This window comes from Pithys albifrons, chromosome 10 (genome assembly GCF_047495875.1).
Source record: "Pithys albifrons albifrons isolate INPA30051 chromosome 10, PitAlb_v1, whole genome shotgun sequence".
NCBI classification, from domain to species: Eukaryota; Metazoa; Chordata; class Aves; order Passeriformes; family Thamnophilidae; genus Pithys; species Pithys albifrons.
In genome coordinates this window covers 6,730,604-6,757,779 of record NC_092467.1, presented here as the reverse complement: position 1 = coordinate 6,757,779, position 27,176 = coordinate 6,730,604, and the positions used below count along the sequence as shown (strand labels likewise).

The 27,176-nt window shown below is 43.1% G+C and overlaps 1 protein-coding gene across 4 annotated transcripts in view; it reads right to left on the bottom strand.

Annotated features, from left to right (window-relative positions):
- The window catches only part of CEP350 (centrosomal protein 350), a 76,479-nt gene that overhangs the window by 34,845 nt on the left and 14,458 nt on the right, over positions 1-27,176 (bottom strand). For 2 of the 4 annotated variants that reach the window (XM_071564616.1, XM_071564617.1), the window contains exons 3-24: positions 27,034-27,077; positions 26,032-26,146; positions 24,921-25,053; positions 23,374-23,990; positions 22,183-22,293; positions 19,510-19,623; positions 17,125-17,268; positions 15,709-16,361; positions 15,261-15,382; positions 12,562-13,610; positions 11,790-11,943; positions 9,950-10,113; positions 8,943-9,132; positions 7,306-7,526; positions 7,036-7,199; positions 5,803-5,913; positions 5,420-5,551; positions 3,882-4,009; positions 3,387-3,506; positions 2,770-2,936; positions 2,073-2,269; positions 1,365-1,549 (exon numbers count right to left, since the gene is read on the bottom strand). In XM_071564616.1, coding sequence (XP_071420717.1) covers positions 1,365-1,549; positions 2,073-2,269; positions 2,770-2,936; positions 3,387-3,506; positions 3,882-4,009; positions 5,420-5,551; positions 5,803-5,913; positions 7,036-7,199; positions 7,306-7,526; positions 8,943-9,132; positions 9,950-10,113; positions 11,790-11,943; positions 12,562-13,610; positions 15,261-15,382; positions 15,709-16,361; positions 17,125-17,268; positions 19,510-19,623; positions 22,183-22,293; positions 23,374-23,990; positions 24,921-25,053; positions 26,032-26,146; positions 27,034-27,077 — 5,035 coding nt within the window. The remainder of the gene's footprint in view (positions 1-1,364; positions 1,550-2,072; positions 2,270-2,769; positions 2,937-3,386; positions 3,507-3,881; positions 4,010-5,419; positions 5,552-5,802; positions 5,914-7,035; positions 7,200-7,305; positions 7,527-8,942; positions 9,133-9,949; positions 10,114-11,789; positions 11,944-12,561; positions 13,611-15,260; positions 15,383-15,708; positions 16,362-17,124; positions 17,269-19,509; positions 19,624-22,182; positions 22,294-23,373; positions 23,991-24,920; positions 25,054-26,031; positions 26,147-27,033; positions 27,078-27,176) is intronic. The other 2 variants (XM_071564619.1, XM_071564618.1) reach the window with 2 other exon arrangements.

Below are 27,176 nucleotides of genomic sequence, written 5' to 3'. Positions count from 1 at the left end.
TTTATAATAATAAAGAACAATAAAGTAGTAAGAAAAAAGTGAACAATAGGCCTTTTACTTTATAAAATGAAAAAAAAAGTTTACTTTTCCTAAGCTGCAGAAGGGTATTTGCCTGTGCTTAATCCTTGTCATGCTCTATAGTGGAATATTTTGTACCATTCAGTCAGACTGGCACAGTTATAAGGCCACTACAGGTAACAGGAGATCTCACATGAATTTCAGAGCAGAAGCTCTGCAGAGCTGGCACACTCACCATGTTAGAACAGCAAATGGAAGGACACTTGGGTCACCACCTCACAATCCTCTGTCAACCCCCCCATGACAAGAGATTGGGAGATGCCTGATGAACAACGGTACTCTCATGCAGAGTGACCACAGAGAAGTATTATTGATTAAATCTGGCCACCACTGTTTAGAACTGCCACTGGGTACTTCAAGTTGCATCCCAGGACAAAGCATATGTCAGACTGGAAAGAAATAATTAAGTACAACACACACCCAAATTCAAAAAATGCGCCTGAGTGAACTAAAATGACCTCAGATAAACATAAAGCAAAGAAAGATTGAACTGTTTCACAGTTTTACACCTTCCTGAATTAAGACTTGTAGAGTACTGGTTGGCAAATACCTTCTCTGACCGACAAAAACATCTAATATTCTACAGTTTAAGTGAAACTCTCTTTCATACAAACCACATTCAATGTAAACATCAAAGCACACTTCTATGTCTCAATAACACTTATATAGATTAGTAATGTCAGAAGAGCAGTTCAACCCTTTTTACCTAATAACCATAGAATCACAGAATGGATTGGGTTGGAAAAGACCTCCCAGATCATCAAGTCCAACCCTTGGTCCAACTCCAGTCCCTTTACCAGATCATGGCACTCAGGGCCAATCTCACTTGAAAAACCTGCAGGGATGGGGAATCCACCCCCTCTCTGGGCAGCCCATTCCAATGCCTGAGCACTCTCTCTGCAAAGAATTTTTTTCTGCTCTCCAACTTCAATTTCCCCTGGCAGAGCTTGAGCCCATCGTGCCCCCTTGTCCTATTGCTGAGTGCCTGGGAGAAAAGACCAACCCCCACCTGGCTGGAACTTCCCTTCAGGGAGTTCTAGACTGTGCTGAGGTCACCTCTGAGCCTCCTCTTCTCCAGGCTGAACACCCCCAGCTCCCTCACCTCTCCCCACAGCACTTGTGCTCCAGTCCCTTCTCCAGCCTCGTTGCTCTTCTCTGGACCCGCTCCAGCCCCTCAATCTCTTGCCTCAACTGAGGGGCCCAGGGAGGACTGAGGTGGAAACAAAACCTTAAAAAGTACAAGGAAACAATCAGCCAACAATAACATATATTCAGAGCTGTCTTACTTCTTCTGGTGTTCCAGCCAAGCCAGTTCAGCCTTGGTCTTCTCTTTCAGAGCCTTCTCCCGGAGCCGAAGCAGAGAGGACTGATGAGCCGCTCGCATTTCCTCCTCTTTCATGTACTGCCTCACCATCTCCATGGTGAATTTAGAGAAACTGTCTTGCCCCCCTGAGAATGGCATGCTTAGCTCCTAGAAGGCAAGACAAAACTGGCATGATTTGATAACACAGAAATGCCAAGGCTTTTTTCAATTAGAAAGTTTGTGTGTGTACAGAAACACACACAAAAACAGATGTAGGAAAGGAAGCTGTTTTTCCTCTAAGCTTTGTGCAGACCAGTTTATTCTGCCCTGAGCTGTGTGACAGTTTTGCTTTGACCACAGAGATGAGGCATCCTCTTGTATTTCCTAGCTGGGTGTTGGCATAGTAGGAGGACTTAATCCACTGGGCTTTTATAACCCACCTCACAAAGTCACTCCTCTTCTCCTAAGCCACAAGGTAGAGGCCTGGACAATGGTGCATAAGTCATCACACTTGTACAACACTGACATACAGCATGATTCACACACCCCTCTGTTTTCAGATGCTCAAAGAGTCACAGGGAGAAAAGAACCCTAAAGCTTGAAAACACAACTAAGATTGGCTCACTTGAAGCTCATCAGCTTAACCATTTCAGCTCAGTTTATTTCACTTCTCTATGGTTGCTTGACCTACCTTGATAGATGACAGAGCTGTTTTTTCTGGAGACACTTCCTCATCAGAATCATCTCGACTACCCCTCTTCTTCTCCAGGTTATTTCTGCGATGACTCTCAGAGGGCAGCAAAGACCGAAAAGACTTTTCTTCAATCTCATCCTCTGTCATGGACTCATCAAACTTCAGGGAATACTCTGTTGCAACAGAAGCAGAATCTGAGGGAGGAATCAGGGAATTGTGTTTACACTCAGGTTATGTACCATGAATGCAGTTTTACTCAGTCTCACTAAAATTAAGGTGTGGGAAAGCAAGGGAGATAACTACTCTAATGCAGAAAAATGGGCAGTGATTTTCAGTTACAGGACATCATGAAAAACTATTATCCAGCTTCAAAGACCTAACAGACTTCTGTACACAGGCACAAACACATTTCTGGGTTGCTGAAACATCTGGCATCCAGCCTGCAGGTTCAGCAAGTGACCATCTGGCTAAGCTAGCACTGCAGAATGTGGAATCACTCTCACGTGCAGAATCTCAAAGATTCCCACCTCAGTGTGCCATAATTATTACCTCTTAAGAGACTATAATTCACCTGGTGTTCAGTTTCTTTGACACACATTCCCTCATTTATTTCAGAAACTAATTCTGAAACAGCACCTCCCTTCCTTCCCCATCACCACCCTCAGATCCACCACACACAAACAGCACAGCCAACCTTTTTCATCTGGCAGGGATAAAACACTGTCACTGGGCAAGGAATCATCTGCCCCAGTGCGAGCCTGGTCTTCAACACTGCTGGTTGTCTTCTCACGGCGGGACAGCCTCTTCTCCTTCTCCTTAGAAGATGGAACTGAAGGGCTCTCTTGGCGGCTGCTGGTGCTGCTGCGTTATCAAGAGAGAATTTTTTAAAAAATTACTTTGCACATTTCAAAATATTTTATTACATTGCTACTGTACATACCATGATTCAAATTCCAGCAATTATCAAATTGCAATGGTTTGGTTTTGTTTTCAAAATGCAGCTTGGCTACTTTAAAATCCCAGGCATCATCAAGCTGCTGATTGATAGTGGAACTTGTTATTTTTGTTCTACCTTAAAATCCAAGTGGTTTGAAGGTATGCAGAACCCCTGCTCATCAATGAGTACTGATGATTAGCCACTGCAAACATCTCTCCCTACAGTTTTTACCAGGATGAGCAAGAAAGCAATACTGTTTTAAAAGTCAAAACGACTACAAAGGCCAAAATTGCTCCAGTTGTTCGGCATCAGAGAAGGGCTGTGAGAAATCTAACTAGATCAGGTAAGTAAACAGGGAACAAAGAGCTTCTCACCTCTGATCATGAACCTTTGATCTTGAGGACTCTGAATAACTATCAAACATCGCTGAGTACATCTGTTTTGAGTCACCTGTCTCCTCTTTACCTTGTGATGTGGCAGTAGACTCACATTTCCTAAGAAAGGGAAACATTTTCGGGTAAATATGCATTGCCTTAAACCAAGGAGTAATACAGTTCTAACAAGCTTTTATCAGTTTACTAGAAGTAGTAACAGCTAAAATTTCTGCTAAAAGATAACCTAAAATTTAAACTCTTTAAATCATTCCACAAAACATTTGGATAATCCTTTTCTACCTTTTTTATATAGAGCTTCACAGAACCAGTAATGTCACCTCTGGAACACGCTACTAAGGGCATAAAGATGGAATGCAAGTTCTTTGTAAATGCTCACTCCTTATGACATCTTGAAATGTGATGTAAGAATAGGTGAAGCAAAACTTAACAAATCTTACTCCCCCCCTTCCCAAGATGTGAAACATTAAGCAAAACCTGTTTGTATCAGCTCGGGCTCTCAGCTGTTTCATGAACTCTGAATGGTGCTGCCGCTGGTGGTCGAACAAAGTGGTGGCTGGAGCACTGACAGGATCCGAGATCTGGGTCCGTGCTAACTCTGTCATCTGAGCACAACAGAAAACAAGGGAATACATGAGCTTATCAGCATAAAAATGTTGCTGAAAGAGAAAACAGTCATTCTGGCAGGCAATTTAGTAATTTGATGAACAATTGTGTAAGATATGCGTTTGTGATGGTTTGGAGTCACATGTGTGTCACTTCTGCTCCTAGAGGTTCATATGGCCCTGTGGATACACATTCCTCCATACTCCATTCCTTGATACATAATAAATTACAGTGTACATACAAAAACATTCCCAGCATATTGGTGACAGGCATTTCCACTGCTGCATTCCAGTTACAATAAATGGCTGTTTAACTGAGTATCTGGAGTCAGTTGTGAACACGGATGGAAAAGCCACTCTGCTGGCCCACCATCACTGACCAGGTCACACCCATCAGCCTCTCCATGAGCATCTCAGACTTCAAACTTGCAGCAAGACTTGAAAAGATTATAACCCTACACCAAATAAAAGCTCCCTCTCTTTATTCTACCTTGTTTCTTGGTTCATTTCCATCCTCTTTGTCACTATAAACTACAAATGTTTTTTGTCATTATCCAAGACTTCACTACCTACTATCAGTGACCAATATATTGCATGTTCTTGAGATGCCTGAACTTTTCTGCCCCTTTAACTCATTCTTGTCTACTCAAAAGTTATTTATACTTCAAATATATGGCAAAGCCCAGAATGCCCTGAGTTTTCTACAATTACATTACTCATCATAAAACCAGTCTTGGTGAGCACCAACATGTGCACAAGCAGTGAAGAAATAGTCCTGTTCACACTCATCAGCCTTTAGCACTCCATCCCATAACCCTAAACCAACACTCACTGCACTTACTAAACTATGAGGGAGCAAAAGCATCTTTTGGTTACCATGTTCTTATCCATGTGTGAAGCAGCTGCCACATCCTGGGAACAAGTAGTATAAAAACTGATAAAACTGAAAACAAGTAAATGTTCTGTATACCACAAGAGGAACAAAGACTCAAAAGAAAGAAAACTTCAAACTGTGTACCAAGTTAAGAGCTTTGCTGAAGATTTTTGCTTTTTTTTTCTCTGCTTTTTCAATTTAACTTGCCTATGAAATATACATAGGATGGAGTGCAACTCTTATAAATTAAAGATGCTGTGTTCACTATCATCAATCTATTGCAGGAGAATAAACTGCTTATCAGTTCATTAACTGGAAGATCATAAGAATAGTGAGCAAGGATTTAAAGCTGCTCACTGACTTCTAAGTAATGATGCCAGAGAAGCTCCTTTGAAGTCTTATCATTTGCCATGTTATGAAAGTGAAGAAGTTGCACTGAGAATGACACCAAACAAAAAAAAACTTGAAAGGCAAAAAAGTATCCACAGCAATACTGAAATGGGAGAACAGCTTTTCCCTTTCCCTGAGGACCTCACCTCACGGAGCTGGTGAGGGGCATCTGTGGTGAGCAGTGCAGGTTCTGCCTGCTTGGCTGCAGCCTTGCAGGGGGGTTCTTGTCCAGCCTCCTGCCGTGACTGGACCAGCTGCTGCAGTGACTCTGCATGGACCTGTGCAGAAAATACAGCCAGTTCAGCCCTTTTCAAAATGTCCTGGCTATTGTAACTACAGACTTATTTCACAAAATCTGGGAGAAAAAAAGACTGAAATTGACCCCTAGGAGGGTTATTTTTTAGCTATATTGAAGTATTTCAGCACTTCCATATTTTTACAGCTTCAAGTTAAGAATACCTGCAGGCACAGATTTATTTACAGAATTTTGCCCCTTATACACTCCACAGTTTTTGAAAAGCAGCATTACCTGAGCTGCCTTCTGTCTTGTCTCCTCTAGTTGTCTCTGACTTTGTAAAGCTTCTTGTTCAGCCTTGATTTTCAAAAGAGCCAAGTCCCGTTCATGGCGCTGCTGTTGTGCCTACAGTTTGGGAAAACAAGTGTTAATGATGCAAGTTAAATATAAAGATCTGTTTTGTGATCAATTAATTCAATAAACTAGAATAAATAATCTTGCCAACATATGGAAACTTCAACCAAAATTATCCCTGTCATGGAATAAAGAAATGATCCAGCCTGAACAACTACACTGCAATGGGACCCAACATCAAACCAATAAACAATCATGTTTGGATTTGGCTGAGGAACACAATCAGATGAGTGATTCCAGCTAATAGGATATTAATGACATATATACCAGAGTCACTAGTTCCTGGGTGTCAAAATAAGACAGATAAGAGAAGTTAGTTCTGAGAAACTGGCATTGTCAGAGATGTCCCATCATTCCCATTACAATATCTCTGCACAGCCAACAAAAGCTTAACTTGCCCTCATTTCATAGAATCATAGAATGGATTGGGTTGGAAAAGACCTCCAAGATCATCCAGTCCAACCCTTGGTCCAACTCCAGGCCCTTTACCAGATCATGGCACTCAGGGCCACAGCCAATCTCACTTGAAAAACCTCCAGGGATGGGGAATCCACTCCCTCTCTGGGCAGCCCATTCCAATGCCTGAGCACTCTCTCTGCAAAGAATTTTTTTCTGCTCTCCAACTTCAATTTCCCCTGGCAGAGCTTGAGCCCATCGTGCCCCCTTGTCCTATTGCTGAGTGCCTGGGAGAAGAGACCAACCCCCACCTGGCCAGAGCTTCCCTTCAGGCAGTTCCAGACAGTGCTGAGGTCACCTCTGAGCCTCCTCTTCTCCAGGCTGAACACCCCCAGCTCCCTCAGCCTCTCCCCACAGCACTTGTGCTCCAGTCCCTTCTCCAGCCTCGTTGCTCTTCTCTGGCCCCGCTCCAGCCCCTCAATCTCTTGCCTCAACTGAGGGGCCCAGAACTGAACACAACACTCAAGGTGTGGCCTCCCCAAGGCAGAGTCCAGGGGAAGGGTCACTGCCCTGGGCCTGCTGGCCACACTATTTTTGATCCAGGCCAGGATCCCATTGGCCTTCTTGGCCACCTGGGCACACTGTTGGCTCAATTAATCTTCTTACAAAACAAAAAAGAGAAAGGAAGGTTGAGACAAGGAAGTGATTTCCCGTTACCTTCAGAATCTGAGCCAAGGAAACGCTCTCCTGCTGGGCAAGGGAGATGCCTCTCACTCGCTCCAAATCCGAGAGCTGCCGCACGGACTCCTCGATGGCACTCAGGTAGTTCAGCTCTGCCGACAAGCGATGCTGCAGCCCGGCGGGGGAGAAGCGCATACACCCTGCAGGACAACACCTGCTGCTCAATCTCCACAGATTTTGTGCCCCACATCAAAAACTAAAGTAAAACCAGCACGGCTGCTCTGGAATTGGGAACCAAACACTCACCGCTCACTGAGGCTGCTCCTGCTACAGACCTGCTGGTTCCCAGGCTCAGGTCATGGAAGGCCACACTGGGCTTCGGCCCCGAGGCTGCACCTCCAGAAAAGCCAGCAGGTGACTTGACTCTTTCTGCTGGATTGCCCACAGAATCCAACTGCAACATCTTTTGGGAACTGGGAGATGGGGAAGAAGTGGGTGTGTTCTGGGATCTTCCCTTGTCTGAGAAACTGACAGTGAAATGAAAAACAAAGGGAGTCAATATTCTCCTAAGTGCAGCCATCTGGTAAGACAACAAAGCAATAACCTTGTTCTTCCATTTCTAGACACCAAACAAGTCCACACAGTCTGTTGTAATGCTCAGTTGGTTAGTCTTTGTAACTTATCAAAAATAGAAAAGGTACAGTCTGTTATGGTTTGCACAGGCCCGATCTGCTTTTAGGAAATGCCCTTATGAGAGGTGTTTTGTCCCCAAATCCCAGTTTAGGGTTAACTTTCTAGAGTACCCTATTTTTCACCCAAGTATTAAAACTAGTTAGCAGACACATACACAAAAAGTATTAAAAAACCCCTTAAAACTGTATCTACATGTTCAACATGGGCAGACAAGCAGTTTCAATGCAGTTTTCAGTTCTCCTGTCAGGAACTTGGCATGAGAAAGTCAGGATGCAGTCATCTGGATGTGCATTTTAAACAGGAAACAGGTTGCTATTAGCATATGGATGCAACTGGTTATGATCAGCCACTGTTTGGAGTCTTGATCTCTTTCACCAAAATGAAAATGCAATTAAATGCTTGAAGAACAAAACTTGACTTAAACAGTTCATTAAATCTGCAGTAACACTTCTTGGGAGAAAATGAAAGACACTTCTTTTTTTTTAAGCGTAGAGAAAATGATGCAGACACTTCCTAAATTTACTACTCCAATTTTATTAAGTCAAAAAGGATCAACAGTGGCTGCTTAAATCCTTTAGGAAGACATTCTGTGGTACTTGGCAGGTCATAGGACTTTTCAGACCTAATACTGGACGTCAGCAGAAGTCACCAATACAAGTCAACACCTCAGAACTGCTCTACACTGATAGAACAAGAGATCATTCATATTATTTGATGCTTTTTAGAAAAAAATGCAGTGGAAACTGAGTATTTTGTAACCATATCAATGGCATAATTAGCAGAAAAACTGCATTTTTAGCTAGGCATAAAGAGGATGCAACAGAAAATTAATGTTTGTTCCTTTTTTTAATATGCTCTTTTCCAAGGATTGGTTCCTCTCTCAAAAAGCAACAACTCAGAGAGCTGGATAGGTTTGTGAGTATTAGGTGAACACAAAAATAACCCAAAATGTCTGTGTATCTACTGAAAAGAGCAAGATGACTGCACAGGTTGACTACCCATTTCCCCCTGACACACCTCTTACAGACCTTTTGGACAAGTGGGAAACAAACACTGTATTTCAATGCTTAAGGTACTGAACACGACAGGACACCAGGTTTCATATTTAAAATACAGGGAAAAATGTTTTCCCCACACCATCTCACTAACATTTCATCACTTCTGTTACTTCTCTTTGGCATATTCAAAGACACAGACAATAACACTACCAAACTTCATCACATCTGCATAAAGTCTTATGTTCCTGTTACCTCATCAGGGAGTGTCCAGACAAGTTTTCCAAGGTACCATCTGTATCTGGGCTCTGCTCATGGTCTTTACCAGAAACTCTGCTGCTTGATAAGGATTTCTTTGCCTGTTGGTATCCCCACTCTAATTCAGACAGTATTTTATCTTCTTCCATGGAAAAGTGGTGAGAACTTCCATTGAAAGAGTCCAACCCTAAGAAGCAACAACAGGGCCAGAAGTTTGCTTGGTTCTACATGTGAATATCTTGTCACCATGAGCCCCAAAACAACACACTGAGAACTGTCATTCAGTTTTCATTTCAACACAGTATCAGTTTAAATAAAGAAAATAAACATTTGACTCTTTAATTAGAATAACAATGTAGCTTTTTGGGGGAGAATCAGAAAATTTTGAAAAAATGGGAAGAGTGATAATTTAGAATGCCTAACCCTGTTTTTCTCATGGTTTTATTGGCTGTAAACACAGATTTTTCTATGTTATTCATGGTTTATATAGTAAGAGTGCAACAAACCTTGAGTCTCTTCATGCCTTTGTAATGAACAAGTTTCCACAGAAAGTAATGTATTTATTAAATTGTGCACTTATAGAAAACGTCTGTGACCCAAAGGCAAAACATTTGGGCAAATTTATTGTTGCCTTCATAAACATGGCCACAATTCTGATTTCTCAGCAGCCCACAGGTATTTTCTCAGTACAGAATCTACAGAGAGTTTCCACAGGGTAGTAAAATAAACAGACTTTTTAGAAGGCTGGATTAAGAAAGGAAACCTTTTCAGAGCTGTTAACAACCTCTTGCTTATTTAAATTTGGATGACTATATTTTAAGGTGAGAATAACCAGAGTCAAAAAGAATTCAGGAAGGAATCACTAGAGATAAAAAACAAATCATTCTATCAGGATTAGATTACACTTTCCAGATATGCAGAAAGGCTTCAATGCGCATAAGAGGGAAACCCTAAAACCTCTCTCTAAAAAACCAAACAACTCTAGAGCCAAGTAGTGCACTTACGTTCCTTTTTCCCTCTCTTTTTAGAGGAGGTAGAGGAGCGAGAAGATGCTGCAGACCGTGGGCCGGATGAATGCTGAGAGGCAAGATCCACAGACCGAGGCTCGTGGGGAGACTTCCTGCTTGCAATTTCTTCCTGAATGCTTGAATTACTGCTGCCAGCAACACTGAAAGGAGCACGGTGACAGTGAGCAAGGGCTTCCAGTTCCCACATCCCACTGTGCACAGGAAAACCACCACACCTGAGATTAGAGACCGAGGACTGAACTGCACTGATCAGCTCATCTTGGAAAGCATTGATTTTGAGACTAAAAGCTATGACAGCCAAGACACTGGGAAGTTTGACATGATACTGAACATATTGAAAGCATGTTCCAATAATATGAGACACTAGAAGAGGGATAACAACCATCCCCTCCCAATGGCAACTCTGAAGAGCTCTCTGACTCTAGACTGGAACAACATCAGAATGACCTGAAGAGAAGTTCCAGCCAGGTGGGGGTTGGTCTCTTCTCCCAGGCACTCAGCAATAGGACAAGGGGGCACGATGGGCTCAAGCTCTGCCAGGGGAAATTGAAGTTGGAGATGAGAAAAAACTTCTTTGCAGAGAGAGTGCTCAGGCATTGGAATGGGCTGCCCAGAGAGGGAGTGGATTCCCCATCCCTGGAGGTTTTTCAAGTGAGATTGGCCATGGCACTGAGTGCCATGATCTGGTAAAGGGACTGGAGTTGGACCAAGGGTTGGACTGGATGATCTTGGAGGTCTTTTCCAACCCAATCCATTCTATGATTCTGTGACTCCAAATGTGACTGCATTTCAGATAAACCCCGGGCATACAAATATAACTGACAGAAATAAGAGCACTTTTCAGTACAGGATTACAAACCAAAAAAAAAAAGAGAGAATAATGTATCCTATACTAGGAGACCTATCAAGAAGTTTAATAAGAACAGATCGCATTTTTTGCAGCCAACATTTTCACTGTGCAAAATGCCTTCTGCCTTCCTTTCTTCTGAGGTTAAGTATCACCAGCATAAACACAATTGCAGACTATTACAGGAATTTACACTTGTGAATTTTCAGCTCTCAGAGGAGAATCACAGAATCACAGACTATTCTGAGTTGGAAGGGACCCACAAGGATCATCGAGTCCAACTCTTCAGTCAATGGCCCACACAGGGGATTGAACCCATGACCTTGGCATTATTACAGCCAAGTTTTAACCAACTGAGCTGATCTCAGGGCCAATCGTGGCGTCCCAAAAGGTGCCCAAAAGATATAAATATAGCACATTACAAAAAAGAGGGTCTTCAGAAATTCATGCAGTACTACGGAGAGTCTGGGACTTACAGTCTTCAAATTTCCGTCTGAACAAAAGGCTTTAAAGTCCTACAGACTATTTATGTATCCATTACTAAGCATTGCAAAACCCTTACTGAGAGCAATTATAGGTTTTTTTACAAAATTTTGAGCTACAGAAGGTATTCTAACACTTTCTATTTTTTATAAGTGACAAACACTAAGCAATTGAGCATTACAGCAGCCACACATGTTGGAGAACTGATTTTCACCTGACTCCAAAAGATCCTTGCCTAAAACTGCCTGGCCAGACTGAAGAAGACTAAAAATTAGACAGAAAATAGGAATCTTAATCTTTATGTCTTCACCATTATGGTTGCTATATTAACTTAGTCCTAAGGAATTGCTTTCCTTGTTTGAAAGCATCAATATTACGAAGAGCACAGCAGAAAAGACATCCAGCATTTTATGAAACTAGCTCTGTATTAACTAATTTCTGTCAAATTCTGCATTTTTGTTTTCACAAGAAGTCTAACAGAGTTACCTGAGGTCCCGTGCAATCTTTCTGTCTGTTAAAGTGCTGCTTCCCTGCGACGAGACAAAATCATCTTCATAGGAAGCCACACTCTCTGGAGGGCTCATGGCAGGGAGCAAAGGGCGCAGGTGGGCAGACCCTCCGTTCAGCCTCTCATCAAACACTGATGTGCAGACAAAGAAAGGAGAGGACAAAAAAATCTTACCCAATGTGCATCAAACAGGCAATAGAACTGCAGGAATTAAAATGCTCACACCCACAAGTTACAGTGACTTCCTTTCAAACACAAAACCATCAGGAGAACAGCAGTACAGCCCTCCCATGGCAGTTTCAACCTAAAGTAACTAGTTGTCCTCTTCTGGTAAATCACTGAATGCTTTACTTAGTTAACACACTCAACTTAAACATTCTTGAAGACCACAGTGCTTTAGAGTAGAACCACTTGCAGAAACTTTAATGCTATCATCTTTAAAGGAAACAGAATGAAGGGGAAAAGAACCAAAACCCACAAGATAAAAATCAACTTCTCTGAAAACATTCCTCCTGAAAATGAGGAGCTCCAGGCAAGGGTAACAGTTCTCATAAAATGAGGAATAAATTTGTACAAAAACTGTAAATGAAACAAAGAATCCTGCATGAGACAGTTGTAAATCATGCCTTACATATATTCATGTTTCAGGCCTCAAAAGCACATTCTTTACCTGTGAAACAAAGTGTAAGGAACAGTAAGACTGGGAAAACACCAATTCACAAGAGGTTTGAAAAATTTTTCCACTTTTACCTTTTCCATGAAGCTGATAATTCTTTGCAAAGATGTTGATAACACTGTGGGGACTTCCCTTGGCCAGTTCCTCCCAGGGGCCCTTGCTGTGTGTGTCACTTGTTGGAGGGAAAAGTGGTGAGTACTTTTCAGCTGCTTTCTGAAACTCCTTTATGGGCTCAAAAGCATTTCTGTCCCGAACACAGAAATCCTTCTCCTTAAACGTCTCCAGCAGCTTCAGTGGCAGGTGTTTGTGCTGCCCTCCTTCCTCTTCAGAGAGGTTTCCATCACTCAGGAGAGGCCCCTCGCTGATGGAGTCGATGCTGGACTCGTGAGGGACAGCTTTGTTCAGAGCATACACCTGGTTCTCACGGCCTGGGGAGTCAGTCTGTCTCTTGGATAAATGTCCCAGGATCCCTTCATTCCTGCTGGCAGCAGGAGACCTCAGTCCAAGGCTGACTACGTCACTAAGAGGCCTGATGGTCTCAGGGAGCTTTTTAAATTCACTCAGGTTGCCTGCCCCAGGAAGGCTGTCATCAAAGGCTGTATGAGACACACCACCACCCAACATTCTTTGAATTCTGGCTGTAAAAGCATCTTCATTTTCCTCTCTCACAGGAGGACTCACAGCCTTTGCCCACCGTCCATCATCCTGGTTTTCCTGTATAAACTCTGAGTTCCACATGGCACCATAACTGACACCAGCACCAGCCAACTTTTTGGCTTCACTTTCAATCCTGCTGGAAAGGGAAGCAGCTGTGGCTTTCAAGGCTTCAATATGATCTAATTTGCTCTTGTACTGGCCAGCACTGGGCTTTCCCAAGAGAGTTTGTGGTGCAGCAGGTGGATTGAGGTAGGGCTGAGGCCCCGGTGACCCCACAGGTGCAGAATTGCTCCTCCTCCCGGCCAGCATCGCATCACACTCCTTCGACAAAAGGTCCATCTGCTCCAGACTCCAGTGCTGGGAAAAAGGGCCTGCACTTGAGCCCAGGAGAGCTTGTGGATGAGGGAGTTGGACCCTGGGACTCAGCCTGTCTGGCTGTACCCATGGAGGCTCCATCAACTCATTCCTGAAATGAAAAGTCAACATCAACACTGATGACTTACACAAGAATTGTTGTTTCAGATTAAAGTATTATTGTCACAAATTTAATTGTCAGGATGAAAAACTTTTCGGTGGATCCAGAGGGGCAGGGAATGGGGCAGTAAACAGTTACACACTATTATTTAATACAAAACCCCCCAACAAACCAAACACAGCACTTTCCAAATTTGAAATGCTATTTATGGTGTATTGTTTGTTTTAGAGTTGGAACAAGCTAAGGTTTTTCAGCAGCAGCAGTAAGTCTTCCAAAATTTCCTGATTTCAAAAGAGAGAAATTTTTCTTTCCTCTTATCACTTACCCGTGGTCAGAATACTAGGAAACCTGGAAAGTCCCTCACAAAAATCTGCTTCTCTGAGAACCTCTTCTGTGAGGGTGTCCAAGTAACTTATGCAGCCCTTTAAGTTTCCTCAATCCTCTACAATTATCAATTACACTTTTTCCTTATCAGTTACACAAACAAAATGCACTATATGGTTCAGCAGCTTATTCTACATACACAGTAGCACATGGCATTCTTAGTGTTTCCTTGATCCTTTCCAGAAGGGAAACAGGTCTCATTGGATTTACAAAGCATGCATTTAAGAAGCAGACATTTCCTTATGTAGTTAAAAATGAAGACACACTTGCAGAACAGAGACATCAAGAATATTCAAGGAACTTCAGGATTTTTAGCTCCTTATATTTAAGTGTCTGTACAGGCAACTGGACTTACAGTAAGAAAAACTTTGATAGCACAATGAACAATTAAAAATTGGGAAACCAGCATGAAAACAAACAGGGAAAGGCTAGTTCCAAGCAGAAGCAGAGGGGTTTGGTACTTTAGAGACAGTACCTAAAGGCTGAATCGAAGACAATATACTGAATACAAACATTGAACCAATCAAATGAGAAAAATCAACAGATAGAATCACAGAATCACAGAATGGATTGGGTTGGAAAAGACCTCCCAGATCATCAAATCCAACCCTTGGTCCAACTCCAGTCCCTTTACCAGATCATGGCACTCAGTGCCACGGCCAATCTCACTTGAAAAACCTCCAGGGATGGGGAATCCACCCCCTCTCTGGGCAGCCCATTCCAGTGCCTGAGCACTCTCTCTGCAAAGAAGTTTTTTCTAATCTCCAACTTCAATTTCCCCTGGCAGAGCTTGAGCCCATCATGCCCCCTTGTCCCATTGCTGAGTGCCTGGGAGAAGAGACCAACCCCCACCTGGCCAGAACTTCCCTTCAGGGAGTTCTAGACAGTGCTGAGGTCACCTCTGAGTCTCCTCTTCTCCAGGCTAAACAACCTGGGAGCATTCATACTCCGAGCTTCTCTTGCCTGATGCCAAACAGCAGAGGAAATGAGCACCCCAATATGAAATACACACTCCACTGATGTCAGCAAAAGATTACCAGCAACCACCACACACTTCATTTATTTACAGACTCACAAACCAGCCACAGCCAAGGCTCCCAATATGCTTTCCTTTATCAGCTTCCTCTTTACTGCAAGGAAACGTTACATTTGCCATAAAGACAATTACTCTGACTGGCACATGAACTCAAGAGTGGAGTCTGTTTTCACCTCTCAGACGAAAGCAGGAGTGTTCTCCCCTCTCCCCACAGTTCTCACCTCAGCAGCGGCTGCTGCGGCTCCGACAGCGACATGTCACTGCTGGAAGATGCGCTCGGAGGACGCTCCTGAGCCTTGTTTTCCTTGTCAGATTCCCCGGATGGCTGATAACCAGGTCTGGGCTAGAGATGAAGTCAAGCAGAAAAACACATTTTCAAAAGTCTGTCAAGAGTTCAGGAGCTCTTGCATCATTAAAACTGCAAAGGTTAACATCCAGAATTCAGCTTCTATTTATAACAGAAAGATGAATTTCAGTCACCTTTTCAACAGGCCCTGCTGAGCCAAAAGCAGCCACCAGAAAGGAGGCTGTACACTGAAATCACTACTTCTAAGCAAAACATTTTTCTTTCTTCTTTTTCTTAACTGACCAAGACACGACCTTCCCAACCACACAGCCTCCTGTTTCTGCAAACAACTGCAACACACTGAGTGAGTGGATCAGCTGTACCTGTGTTTCCTGCACCGTAGGCAGCTGAGGTGGCTCTTCCAAAAGTGTTCGTTCCAGCAAGAGTTTAGAATAGGTTTCCTGTAACCGTTTGGCTGCTGAAGGCTCAGGAGGAGGCACATTCTTCACTTTAGCAACAGCCTCCTTCTGCTTTCTGTAGAGCTCTTGGAGCCTTTTGTTCTTCTGTTCTGTTGCCTCCTTTTGTGCTTTCTTCTCTTCATTCTGCTTCTTCTTCCTCTCCTCCTGCTGCCTGATGATGTACTGACGAACCTCATCGCTGTCATAGTGGCGTTTCTTAGAGATCACCTGAGGCTCCTCACTGGCAGCCACCTTGTCTGGTTTCCTCTTGGTTGGACTGTGGCTCCTGGTATTCTGAGCAGGCAAAACAGCTTTTTGATTCTGCTTTTCCACATCCTTCTCTTGCTTCGTACTCATGGAGTCCAACTGCAAGTCATCGAGAATTCCACGTATCTCCACAGGCAGGAAATCCTTGTTTACAGAGGAATGATCTTCTTGGTTATCATCTGGAAGAGCAGCTTCCAGCTTTTTCAGGTTAGTCTCAGACCGTACTTTACTTCTTGACCTTTCAGAGCTTCTTGAAGAGCTTTTACGGGAGACATCCAGTCTAGAATCTGATCCTGTCCTTCCAATGCAGCCTGTAAAGAATAAGACACCAAATATTTCAAGTAACAATCGGATTTGGGGAATTACATGCATCATTGAAACACCTGCAAAAGTGAGGATGAGGGAAGGAGTGCAGATCTTTTGCTTCATTCAGTGTCACAGTTTAACTCAGCCCACACTTTTTATACCCTTACCAGACTCACCATCTCACAGGCATAAGCAGTACAGAAGATACCACCATCCCTTATTTGGCCTGCCTGAGATTCTGGATGAATTCTGAAAAGAGCTGGTGGCATTGAATATTTATGATGCACATGGATGACATTATATTGTATTTCTAAGTACAACAATTCCTGTTAAACAGGGATGCTCAATCATAACTTACATACTATATACAGCACACCTGGACAATTCACCTGGTCCGTGGACTTCTGTTAACCCCACCAGCTCCAAGAGGCAAAGACAGATTGCAACCTGCATCCCATCTTTTCCAGATCCCCCAAGCACCTTCACAGCACAGACTGACCACTCCTCAAGTCCCATGCACAGGGCAGGCTTCCCATGACACCAAGAGAAGTTCACAACCCACCCAGGAAGAAAGGTTTGTGCATCCCAACCATGGCTGTGAGCAACATTTCCCACTACCTCCCTTGAATTCCAGGTTAAAAACAGGAATAATTTTAATAAGAAACTGATCAAATTCTATCTCAGAAATCTGCTCTGTCCTGCAGATGTGCAGTGTTATACAACAAATTAAGTAAAATGAAGTAAGTCCAGTGTAAAAGAACAACTTACCAGACTTGGCAGCTCTCTCTCGTCCTGTTCTGTCACTGGATACAGCTCTTCTCTCCTGTTCTATTCGGGGAGCTGGACCCAGTATCTTTTTTACCAGCTTTTGTCCCTCCCGCCAGGAGGATGCACTTATCACATAATTTCCACCTGTATGATAATAAATAAATGTCAAGCACCAGATGGATTTTCCATGGTTTCAAAAATAAGGATTTATTGCAGCCATTCATCATTTCTGTGCCATTTAATTATGAATAAGTGGTACAGACTCAGGTACACAAAACAGTCACAACATTGATGCACCCTGAAGACACCTCACAGCTGCCTCAACACCTCCCAGAGCTGCATCACACACACAAAGTAACACCCAAAACCCACGACAGCAAACTAAAGCCCCACAAAAACTGATTCAAGAAACAAAAAAGGGTTACACAGGTCAAATTACTAGGGAGAGAGGAAATATTTGCAGAGCTGTTCATCATCACTCAAATAAGGAAAATAAGAAAAGAAAAGATAAAAGTACATAAATTGTTGTAATAAGAGGAACAAAAATAAGGTGAGATATGAAAAACCCACTTCAGCTTCCTATTAAAAGATAATTAGATAATATTCTAGGAAAGAAACCAAAACCACTTTAAAAGATTTTTAAATTAATTATTGAAATAGGTGTTCTGTGAGCAGCAGTTCTTCTGGACCAATGCTAACCCACTGTCCCTTACGTGGGATTTCTGTTCCAGTAATGAAAATAGTTAAGATAAACCCTGGTAGCTGATACTTAATTCAAGGACAGAGTATCTTGCAGGTGACAGAATCCAATCCAAATGTTATTGCACGGAGTTGGAGCAAGGGTTGGACTTGATGATCTCGGAGGTCTTTTCTAACCCAATTCATTCTATGATTCTATGAAATTATCCAAGTATTTTATAAAGCTGCCACTTGAAACATGTTGCTTGCAAGCCCTCTTTGAAACAAAGGTATTGATCACAGGGGTTCTCCTGCAGAATTCACTGCTCTCAGTTCCTTCTGTGTGCATTTCCAAAGCCACTGTGAAGTGTCACCTTCCATTTTTGTCAGCTGTTTAACCAAAACATGCCAATGGGGCAGAACTTGAGCTGGAGCTATTTATAGCCCTGGCTGTGGTAAGCATTTTCTTACTGCAAACACTGGAGGAGGGTGGGCCAGCAGAGATGTGCTGGTTCTTAACTGCCAGGGGTTCCAGGCCATCATTTTCAACATCTTTAACCATAGAATCATAGAATGAGTTGGGTTGGAAAAGACCTCCGAGATCATCAAGTCCAACCCTTGGTCCAACTCCAGTCCCTTTACCAGATCATGGCACTCAGTGCCACAGCCAATCTCACTTGAAAAACCTCCAGGGATGGGGAATCCACTCCCTCTCTGGGCAGCCCATTCCAATGCCTGAGCACTCTCTCTGCAAAGAATTTTTTTCTGCTCTCCAACTTCAATTTCCCCTGGCAGATCTTGAGCCCATTGTGCCCCCTTGTCCTATTGCTGAGTGCCTGGGAGAAGAGACCAACCCCCACCTGGCCAGAACTTCCCTTCAGGCAGTTCCAGACAGTGCTGAGGTCACCTCTGAGCCTCCTCTTCTCCAGGCTAAACACCCCCAGCTCCCTCAGCCTCTCCCCACAGCACTTGTGCTCCAGTCCCTTCTCCAGTCTCGTTGCTCTTCTCTGGCCCCGCTCCAGCCCCTCAATCTCTTGCCTCAACTGAGGGGCCCAGAACTGAACACAACACTCAAGGTGTGGCCTCCCCAAGGCAGAGTCCAGGGGAAGGGTCACTGCCCTGGGCCTGCTGGCCATGCTATTCTTGGAAGAACAACAGCCAGAGAAGAGCCAGGAGGACACATCCTGTTCTCTGCCTCCCCACTGAGGAATCACACAAGACAAGTTTTCAGTGCAGCCCCTCCTCACTTCACAGGAGGGCAACTCAGCAAGACCCACTGGCACTTGTTTTGGTATCCCATCTTAGCATTGCTGACTGAGCTGCAGGACAGGCTCTAACCAGCTCCAACACAAGCGAAACAGAAACGGGAACCAGAACAGAGCTACTGCTGCTTTTTGCCTGTGTTGGTTTGGCAAACACCAAGGTTACCTCTCCCCAAGAAACACACACTCCTCAGCAGTTTCCACAGGGTGCACACAGTAAGTGGAAAGGCAGAAAATTAAAATAAACTACAAAAAAAGTACACACATCCACCAACCAACAACAAAACCATAGACATCTCCAATGCAGCACAGTGTACAAACTTGCTACAGCACTGCTGCACATCTGGGTTTTTTTAAAGCAACATGCTCTAATTTTTCTTTCTGGAGACAAAACTCATCTCTGAAGGGCATGCAACAATCTTTCCTCTACAACAAAAATAATCACCTTGTTTGGATTCTGGACTTGACAACCGTGTCAGTTTTTGCACTTTCCACACTGGTCTGGTTGCTTTTTTCTCTCTGTTTCTCTCACCAGGTTTTCCTTTCACTGTTGAATCCTCTACAAACAAACAAAAGCTGTTAGGTGATATCCCACAGGGAAGAAAACAGAGTAACAAGGCTGCTTCCACATTTGAAAAACCAGAACTCAGAGAAACACAATAAAATTCACTGACTATCCGAGATTAAATGCCCAGATCAATTACTGCCAGTCCAGAACATCAAAATCCTCCAGAACAGGAATTCTGAATCAAGGGCTGTTCACCAACACACTGGAATGCAGCAAAGCCACAGCAACACCATAATATATTTTTTCAAGTTCATTTCCAATTTTAAAAGAAATGCTGACAGTTTCACATGAACAATTGCTGGTTCTCTTCTGCTACAGACAGTGCATTTTACAGCACAAGAACATGCAGTTCCTTCACTCCTGAAACACAAGGGCTGCTGCTTCCCCATTAACACATGACAGCACATTCAGCACATAAAGAACTCCGTGGCCACTGTTACCACTGTTTTCTTGTTCCTCTTCTCTAAAGGATGTGATCAGACAACCTAAAACAACCAGGATGCAGCCCTCTCTGGGATGGATCTGAAGCTTTATTGAGATGCCAGTACTGACTTTCACAGCCCTTAATTTCAGCTGAATCCACTCTCTGATGGATATTCAGAAAATATCAGAGACAGACCAAGAGGTTATATTTATTAAAGGATGTGGGAATAGAATTTTAGGAGTCTTTCTCACCCTTAATACTCTTTCCTTACAAACTTTCCAACTGTCTTTGGGGCTGACAACTGGAAAGGGAGGACAAATGCAATGCACCAAGTACCAGGGGCCTCAGTGACTGTATTTGCAGGAATCCACCTTGCCTCCTCACCTTCTTCAGCAACAGTTTCTGATACCAGGAAACTGCACAGTGCTTCCCACTCTGTTCATATTGAAATTTTGTTCTGGTATGGCAAATCCTAAACATCTTTAAGACAAGACTACTGTAAGCTTGGGATCCATATGAAGTTCTTTAACCTATCTGCTAGACAAAAATGAAGACATGCTTCATGGTCTGTGCTTACAAGTAAAAATCTTTTTGCTGTAAAGAACAATCACACATATCAGAGATCTTAGAGGTTATTTTAGCACTACAGAGCACAGAACAGTTCTGATATAACAGACTGCACATACTCAAAACACCATAGGCTGTAAGTTTAATACAGAAGTAATACATGGATAGATAATTCAACAACTAAAAATACATTTACAGTATATACTGTGTGCAGCAGCAGCATCTGATTACCAGAAATCAGCTACTCAGGATAACCTTTTCAGGTCAGAAAGCAGACACGTTCCACGACAGCTGTTCTGTGCGTGGGATCAGGACAGGAGTGTGGATCAACACACAGATCCCTCCTTTTTGCTGGCACTGGACACATGATCCAAATGCCTTTCTAACTGAACTTCTTCAATGAAGCTGTTAAAAAAAACCCTGAGTTTCTATAAACAGCTCATAATCATGCTTGTTAAAACTAAAAAAAAAAAAAGCTAGTGTAGATTAAAAGTCTGTGGAAATTTGGCATTAATTTCACACGCTGATGCTGAGCAGAGTATTTGCAAAACAATTCTACTGAAAAGGAGCACCTCTTCTTTCTGTACTTATTTATGAGTGACTCCAGAAAAAGTCCTCAGTAACTTATCATGAAGTACAGGCAAAAGAAAAGTGAAGTCTAATGATTCCCACAGCAGCCACTACACTATTGATACACACAGACACCCACAGGTTTAAATATGGATGCATTTTCCTCCAGTCTTAAATGTTTGGACCAGAGAAAGGTTATTCTTAATAAGGACACTCTTCATCTTCAAAACTGGAAGTTCTCAGGGGGATTTTATTTTCCATTCCCTTCCTTTTTATTCCCCTGATCTCCTTCCCCTCCCCCAGCTCAGTCAGTCAGAAGCAATTTAACTTTACAGCACTCCATGTAACCAGCCCAGCAAACAAAAAGCCCACCTGGGCATCCATCCAGCTCACCCAGAGAAAAGAGCTGCCAATGGCACTACAGCTTTGCAGAGTAAAAAATTAATACAAAGTGTGTCTTGGAGCAGTACATTTGAAAACAGAAACCAAAAGTGGTTTTGTCCTTTCAAGCAAGAAATTGCCTCCATTCATGCAAACATGTATGAAGAAGTAACAAAATTAAACAAAAGTTATTTGAATGACAACCTTTTCTTTCTGTTTCAAAGACAGGCCATCATTTGATTCTTTTTAGTACTGGTTTCCTATTAGAAGTATTTGAATGAGAGAATGGGGTGAAGGACTTTTTTTTTGTTGTTTCAGTGTTCAGTAAGTTATTCGTCCTGTGAAGAGAAGTACAACACACTGAACACTCACTGAGATCAGCTCAGTTGGTTAAAACTTCATTGTAATAATGCCAAGGTCATGGGTTCAATCCCCTGTGTGGGCCACTGACTTAAGAGTTGCACTCGATGATCCCTGTGGGTCCTTCCAACTCAGAATAGTCTGTGACAGCTTCGACTTTTTGTTTCCATGACTTTGTAGACTTGCACAGAATATGTTTCTCTGCCTGTTAGAGATGGTTGTGTGGCCCAATCCCATTTGTGGCTCACCTTTTAACTGCAGTGCTATATCTCTGTACAGCTCCCGACTAACACGAAACTCGTCCACGTTCCAGATCTTTTCATCTGCAGTGCGAATCTTTGTTTCAGCAGGATTGAAACCTGAAGGGAAACAATTCAGGAGTTCAAAATAACTGCATAAAATGTAAATAAAGCTTTTTCAGGGTGGAAGGGGTGGGAATCTGCCAAGTAAGAAAGGAACTACTTGAATTTGTCTTAATCACTTATTACTAACGACAGACTATTCTGAGTTGGAAGGACCCACAGGGATCATCGAGTCTTAAGTCAATGGCCCACACAGGGGATTGAACCCATGACCTTGGCATTATTACAATCAAGTTTTAAAATATCTAATGGTAAATTAGAAGAAAGCAATATACCAGTCTGCCACTTGGTCACAGTCAAGAAACAGCAGACTGGCTGAAGAAAAGATTATTAACCATGTGAAAGGCTTTTTCAGTCAATACAATGCAACTCAGCTCTGAGACCATAAAAAAATCACTGAAATAAACCTGAACACTAATACAGCAAGACCCTTTTTATAGTAAGAAGAGACAGAATCATAGAATAGATTGGGTTGGAAAAGACCTCCGAGATCATCAAGTCCAACTCTTGGTCCAACTCCAGTCCCTTTACCAGATCATGGCAATCAGTGCACAGCCAATCTCACTTGAAAAACCTCCAGGGATGGGGAATCCACTCCCTCTCTGGGCAGCCCATTCCAATGCCTGAGCACTCTCTCCGCAAAGAAGATTTCTGCTCTCCATCCTCAATTTCCCCTGGCAGAGCTTGAGCCCATCATGCCCCCTTGTCCTATTGCTGAGTGCCTGGGAGAAGAGACCAACCCCCACCTGGCCAGAACTTCCCTTCAGGGAGTTCTAGACAGTGCTGAGGTCACCTCTGAGCCTCCTCTTCTCCAGGCTAAACACCCCCAGCGCCCTCAGCCTCTCCCCGCAGCACTCGTGCTCCAGTCCCTTCTCCAGGAAGCATTTCAAAGCAATCTACAATTCTTAAAGTTGGTAAGAACTTCTTTTCTTTCTTGTCCATATCTGTGACCAAGCCATGTTATCCAGCCCAAACACAGCTGGAAGGCAGGTCCACACTTGGACACATTGCTCAGTGCATTAAACTCCATTCCCTCACGCTGTACAACCACCAGGAAAGGGATCTGTACCTCCATACCTTTGTATGATGGAGCAGCAGGCACAGCTGTCACCTTCCTGACTTTGGGAGTCACCGTGTTCTCCACATTAGTGATCACCACAGGTTGCTCAGCACATCCCAAGTGCTGCCTTCTGCCTCTGAGCCCCTCAGAATGCTCCCACTGCTTTCGGATCCGCTCCTTCAGCTTCTCCAGCTTGGCATCATCGTGCTGCCGCTGCCTCAGGATTTCCAGCCTGTGAGCGCTACAGATGCTCGTGGCAGAAGGGGAAGACACTTTGAGTTCACTGTCCTGGGACGTGCTGCTCTGAGAAGCTTTAGTGCTACTCTCATCTCCTCTGGAGCCACTGGTTATGTCCTCCTGCAGCCTTGGAGGTGCTGCAGCTCTAAGGAACGCCTCATTGTTCTGCAAGGCATCGATTGTGGGGCGGTCATTCAAATACCGAACAACAGTCTCGTCTGCAGCGGAGGAGCTGGGGCTCTCCGAGTCTCTGCCGCGCCGATCCCGCTGCTCCCGGTCCTGAGTCAGACCTGCCAGCTCTGCCTTCCCCTCTGCCCCGCTCAGGTCCAACCCAGGGAGCAGCTGCTTGGCCTCCAGTTGGCTGGAACTGTGATAGGACAGAGAACTATAGATATCCCTGAGGCAACAGAAGGGGGAAAAAAGTCACCATTAGAAACACAACTGTAGGAGCTTTCAACCCAGCAATCAGCTAAATAAAGGACTTCCTCTACTTTTAAGGGCAAGTTCTTTTAAAGTCTGGTCACCTCACATTTAATAGTGCAAGTCTGACAAAACTGAAAGAGACTTCGGTTCAAAATTTCATTTGCTGCACTCCCTCCCTGAACAGGACTATACATAAAGTTCAAGAATAAAAAAATCAGCAAGCAGTAATGTCACCCTTCAATTTAGAAAAAAACCTTTAAATAAAAGGTGTAAAACTTTAGCATAATTAATACATGAACTGCTCAATTAACAAAACTGACCCAAATCAGTCTCCTGTGCAACAAGGAAGAAGAACCACTTCACAACTGACACAAGCAGCACAAAAAGAACAAACATTTAGATGTCAGGATAATAATTATGTTCTATAACCTGTTCTGTGCCATTTTTCATCAATGAGAAATTGTTTTTATTTGGGTTTCTAACACACACAAAACCAAAATGCATCTTTAGTACTATATGCCTTGCTCTACACAGTCTTGTAGTAACACATTTAGGAATACATGCTGAAGAATTAATAAAATGAAGTTAAAAAGCATGAGGAAATGATCTTTTTGGTCCTTATCACTGAAACTAAATACCTATTAAACCCATCAGGTCACTAAGGCCACAGCCATATCAACTTGATAATCTCATCCCATTTCAATACCTTTCACTTCAATCTCATATTCCCTGAACCAAAAATAAATTTGGAATATTTATGAAGAAGTTCAACACCACATGCTGCTCACGTGGGTGGGTGGTGGGAGGAGCAAAACAACTTTTGAGGAGTTGTTAAAAACATCAGTATTAGTTAAATCTAATCTCAGCATGTTTTTCTTTAATGCTCAGCTGTCCCAGCACTAACCTGTAGGAAGCCAATGGCTCACGAAACTCCACCCGACTGCATTTTTTCACATTGCTCTCCAGAGTGGTCGCTCGGAGGGGGCTGCGTGAGGACTTCTCCTTGCTGGATTTATGTTGGCTGGAGGACCTGGAAGCTGCAGCAGAAAGCAAAGAATCCTCTATGCACCCATCTCCCCAGAAAGAGAAAGCTCTTGGAGCTGAACAATTATCAACACAGTTTTTCTTGAGTTTGAGCAGCTTTGAAAGTACTCCCTGTCTTTTTCAACTACTAGGCAGTGATTGCTTGAAACAATGATCACATTTAAAGGGAGATAATAATGCTTGAAGATTAATTATAAGGAATTAAATCTGTAAAATTGAACTTGTGTTGCCACTAGAGGTCGATCTCTCTATTCTTCTGCAGTGGCACAAACCCAGAATGCTGTTTGTATATAAAAGCAGGGCTTATTTATCATAGAATCATAGAATCAGTTGGGTTGGAAAAGAACTCCGAGATCATCAAGTCCAACCCTTGGTCCAACTCCACTCCCTTTACCAGATCATGGCACTCAGGGCTACGGCCAATCTCACTTGAAAAACCTCCAGGGATGGGGAATCCACTCCCTCTCTGGGCAGCCCATTCCAATGCCTGAGCACTCTCTCTGCAAAGAAGTTTTTTCTGATCTCCAACTTCAATTTCCCCTGGCAGAGCTTGAGCCCATCGTGCCCCCTTGTCCTATTGCTGAGTGCCTGGGAGAAGAGACCAACCCCCACCTGGCCAGAACTTCCCTTCAGGGAGTTCTAGACAGTGATGAGGTCACTTTTCTTAAAAGTAAAGGCTGTCTTTGGATGATATAAAGGAAGCACCACATTTACCAAATGTTTTATCAGAATGGGATTAAAAAGTGCTCACTCACAGCATGGGGAAAGTCCTGTCACCTGCTCCAACCAGGTGACTGGGATAGAACACCTTCCTTCCTAACCTCAGGGAAGGAAACATCCCTTTATCCTTGTCAATTAGAGTTTCACGGATAGAGATCACTGGCAGGAGAAAACTTGGGGGCAGGGAGGAGCAATCCAATTTCCCAGAATGCAGTGGCTCTACCCTTGCTTATGCCCTCAATCATACCTACCTTTCCTGCTGCTTTTCCTGCTGCCACTACCAGAGGGCTTCTTGGCATCCATGACTGAGTCAAACACAGCTGTGCTGCTGGGGGCTATTTCCAGTTTGTTCTCTATATGCCGTAGCTGGAGTTGGAAGATAATGCAAATTAAATACTGTTTTCCATTTTTAAGCTGCATTTTTCTCCTCCCTAACACGACAAAGGTTTCCTTTTAAAGCTGCAGGCAAAAGCAACTTCACATGGCTGATGTTGCAAAACTGTGTAGTCTTATGGCCAGAAAGTTTTGCTTAATAAGATTATCTAAATTGGGTTTTGTTGCATAGTTTTGTTCCCATAAGTAGGCTTTTGTGAAAAAGTTCATTAATAACATGCCATTAAGAGACTTAATGCCTGGCCTGAATAAAATATTAATTCCCTTTGGAAAAAAAATCTGTAATACTCCCTTCAAAATGGAGCATGATACAGAATTCCACATGTAAAACCTTGCACTGATGAGAAAAGAGAGGGACAAGGCCATGGGAAAGAGCTGAACTCCCTGAAAAAGCACCGTTTGGCCTAACTGAGGCCAGGTTTTAAAAACCACTATGGGATCTGAAGCACCTAAACTCAGTTACGACACAAAACCAGCAATTCTGAGATGGAAAACTGTGAAATACATGGGTGTTGTCCCAGCTTCTGAGTGGTTTGTGTAATAAGCAGCAGAGAGCTACTTTTACAAGTTCTCAGAAACATGAGAAGTGACCCCTTTCTTAAATCAAAAGGTAATATTGCACTCAAGAGTCAGCATGGGTAAGGATACTCGAGACTAAGTTTGCTTTGGGAAAAACTCCTACTGTGTGGGGAAAACTTTTCCCAAGATGTTCAATATTCAGGTACTCCAACTGCTTGTCCTGTTTTCAACTTGTTTAAGAGACAATCGCTGAGTAAAATAACGCTTTGATTAAAGCTTTTGTGACCATTAACTGGTTGGAAAACGAGTAAGGAAAAAAAAAGCCAAAAACCAGTACTTACAGCAGCCTTAGTCTGAGGGAAAGAAGCCCGAGCTGCAGGTAGATCTTACAGGGCAGGAAAAAAGAAAGTAATTTCTCATTAGTTCATAAAACACAATGAAATAAAACGTTGCTTCAAAACAATTTTTGTGAGTTCCCTGATCA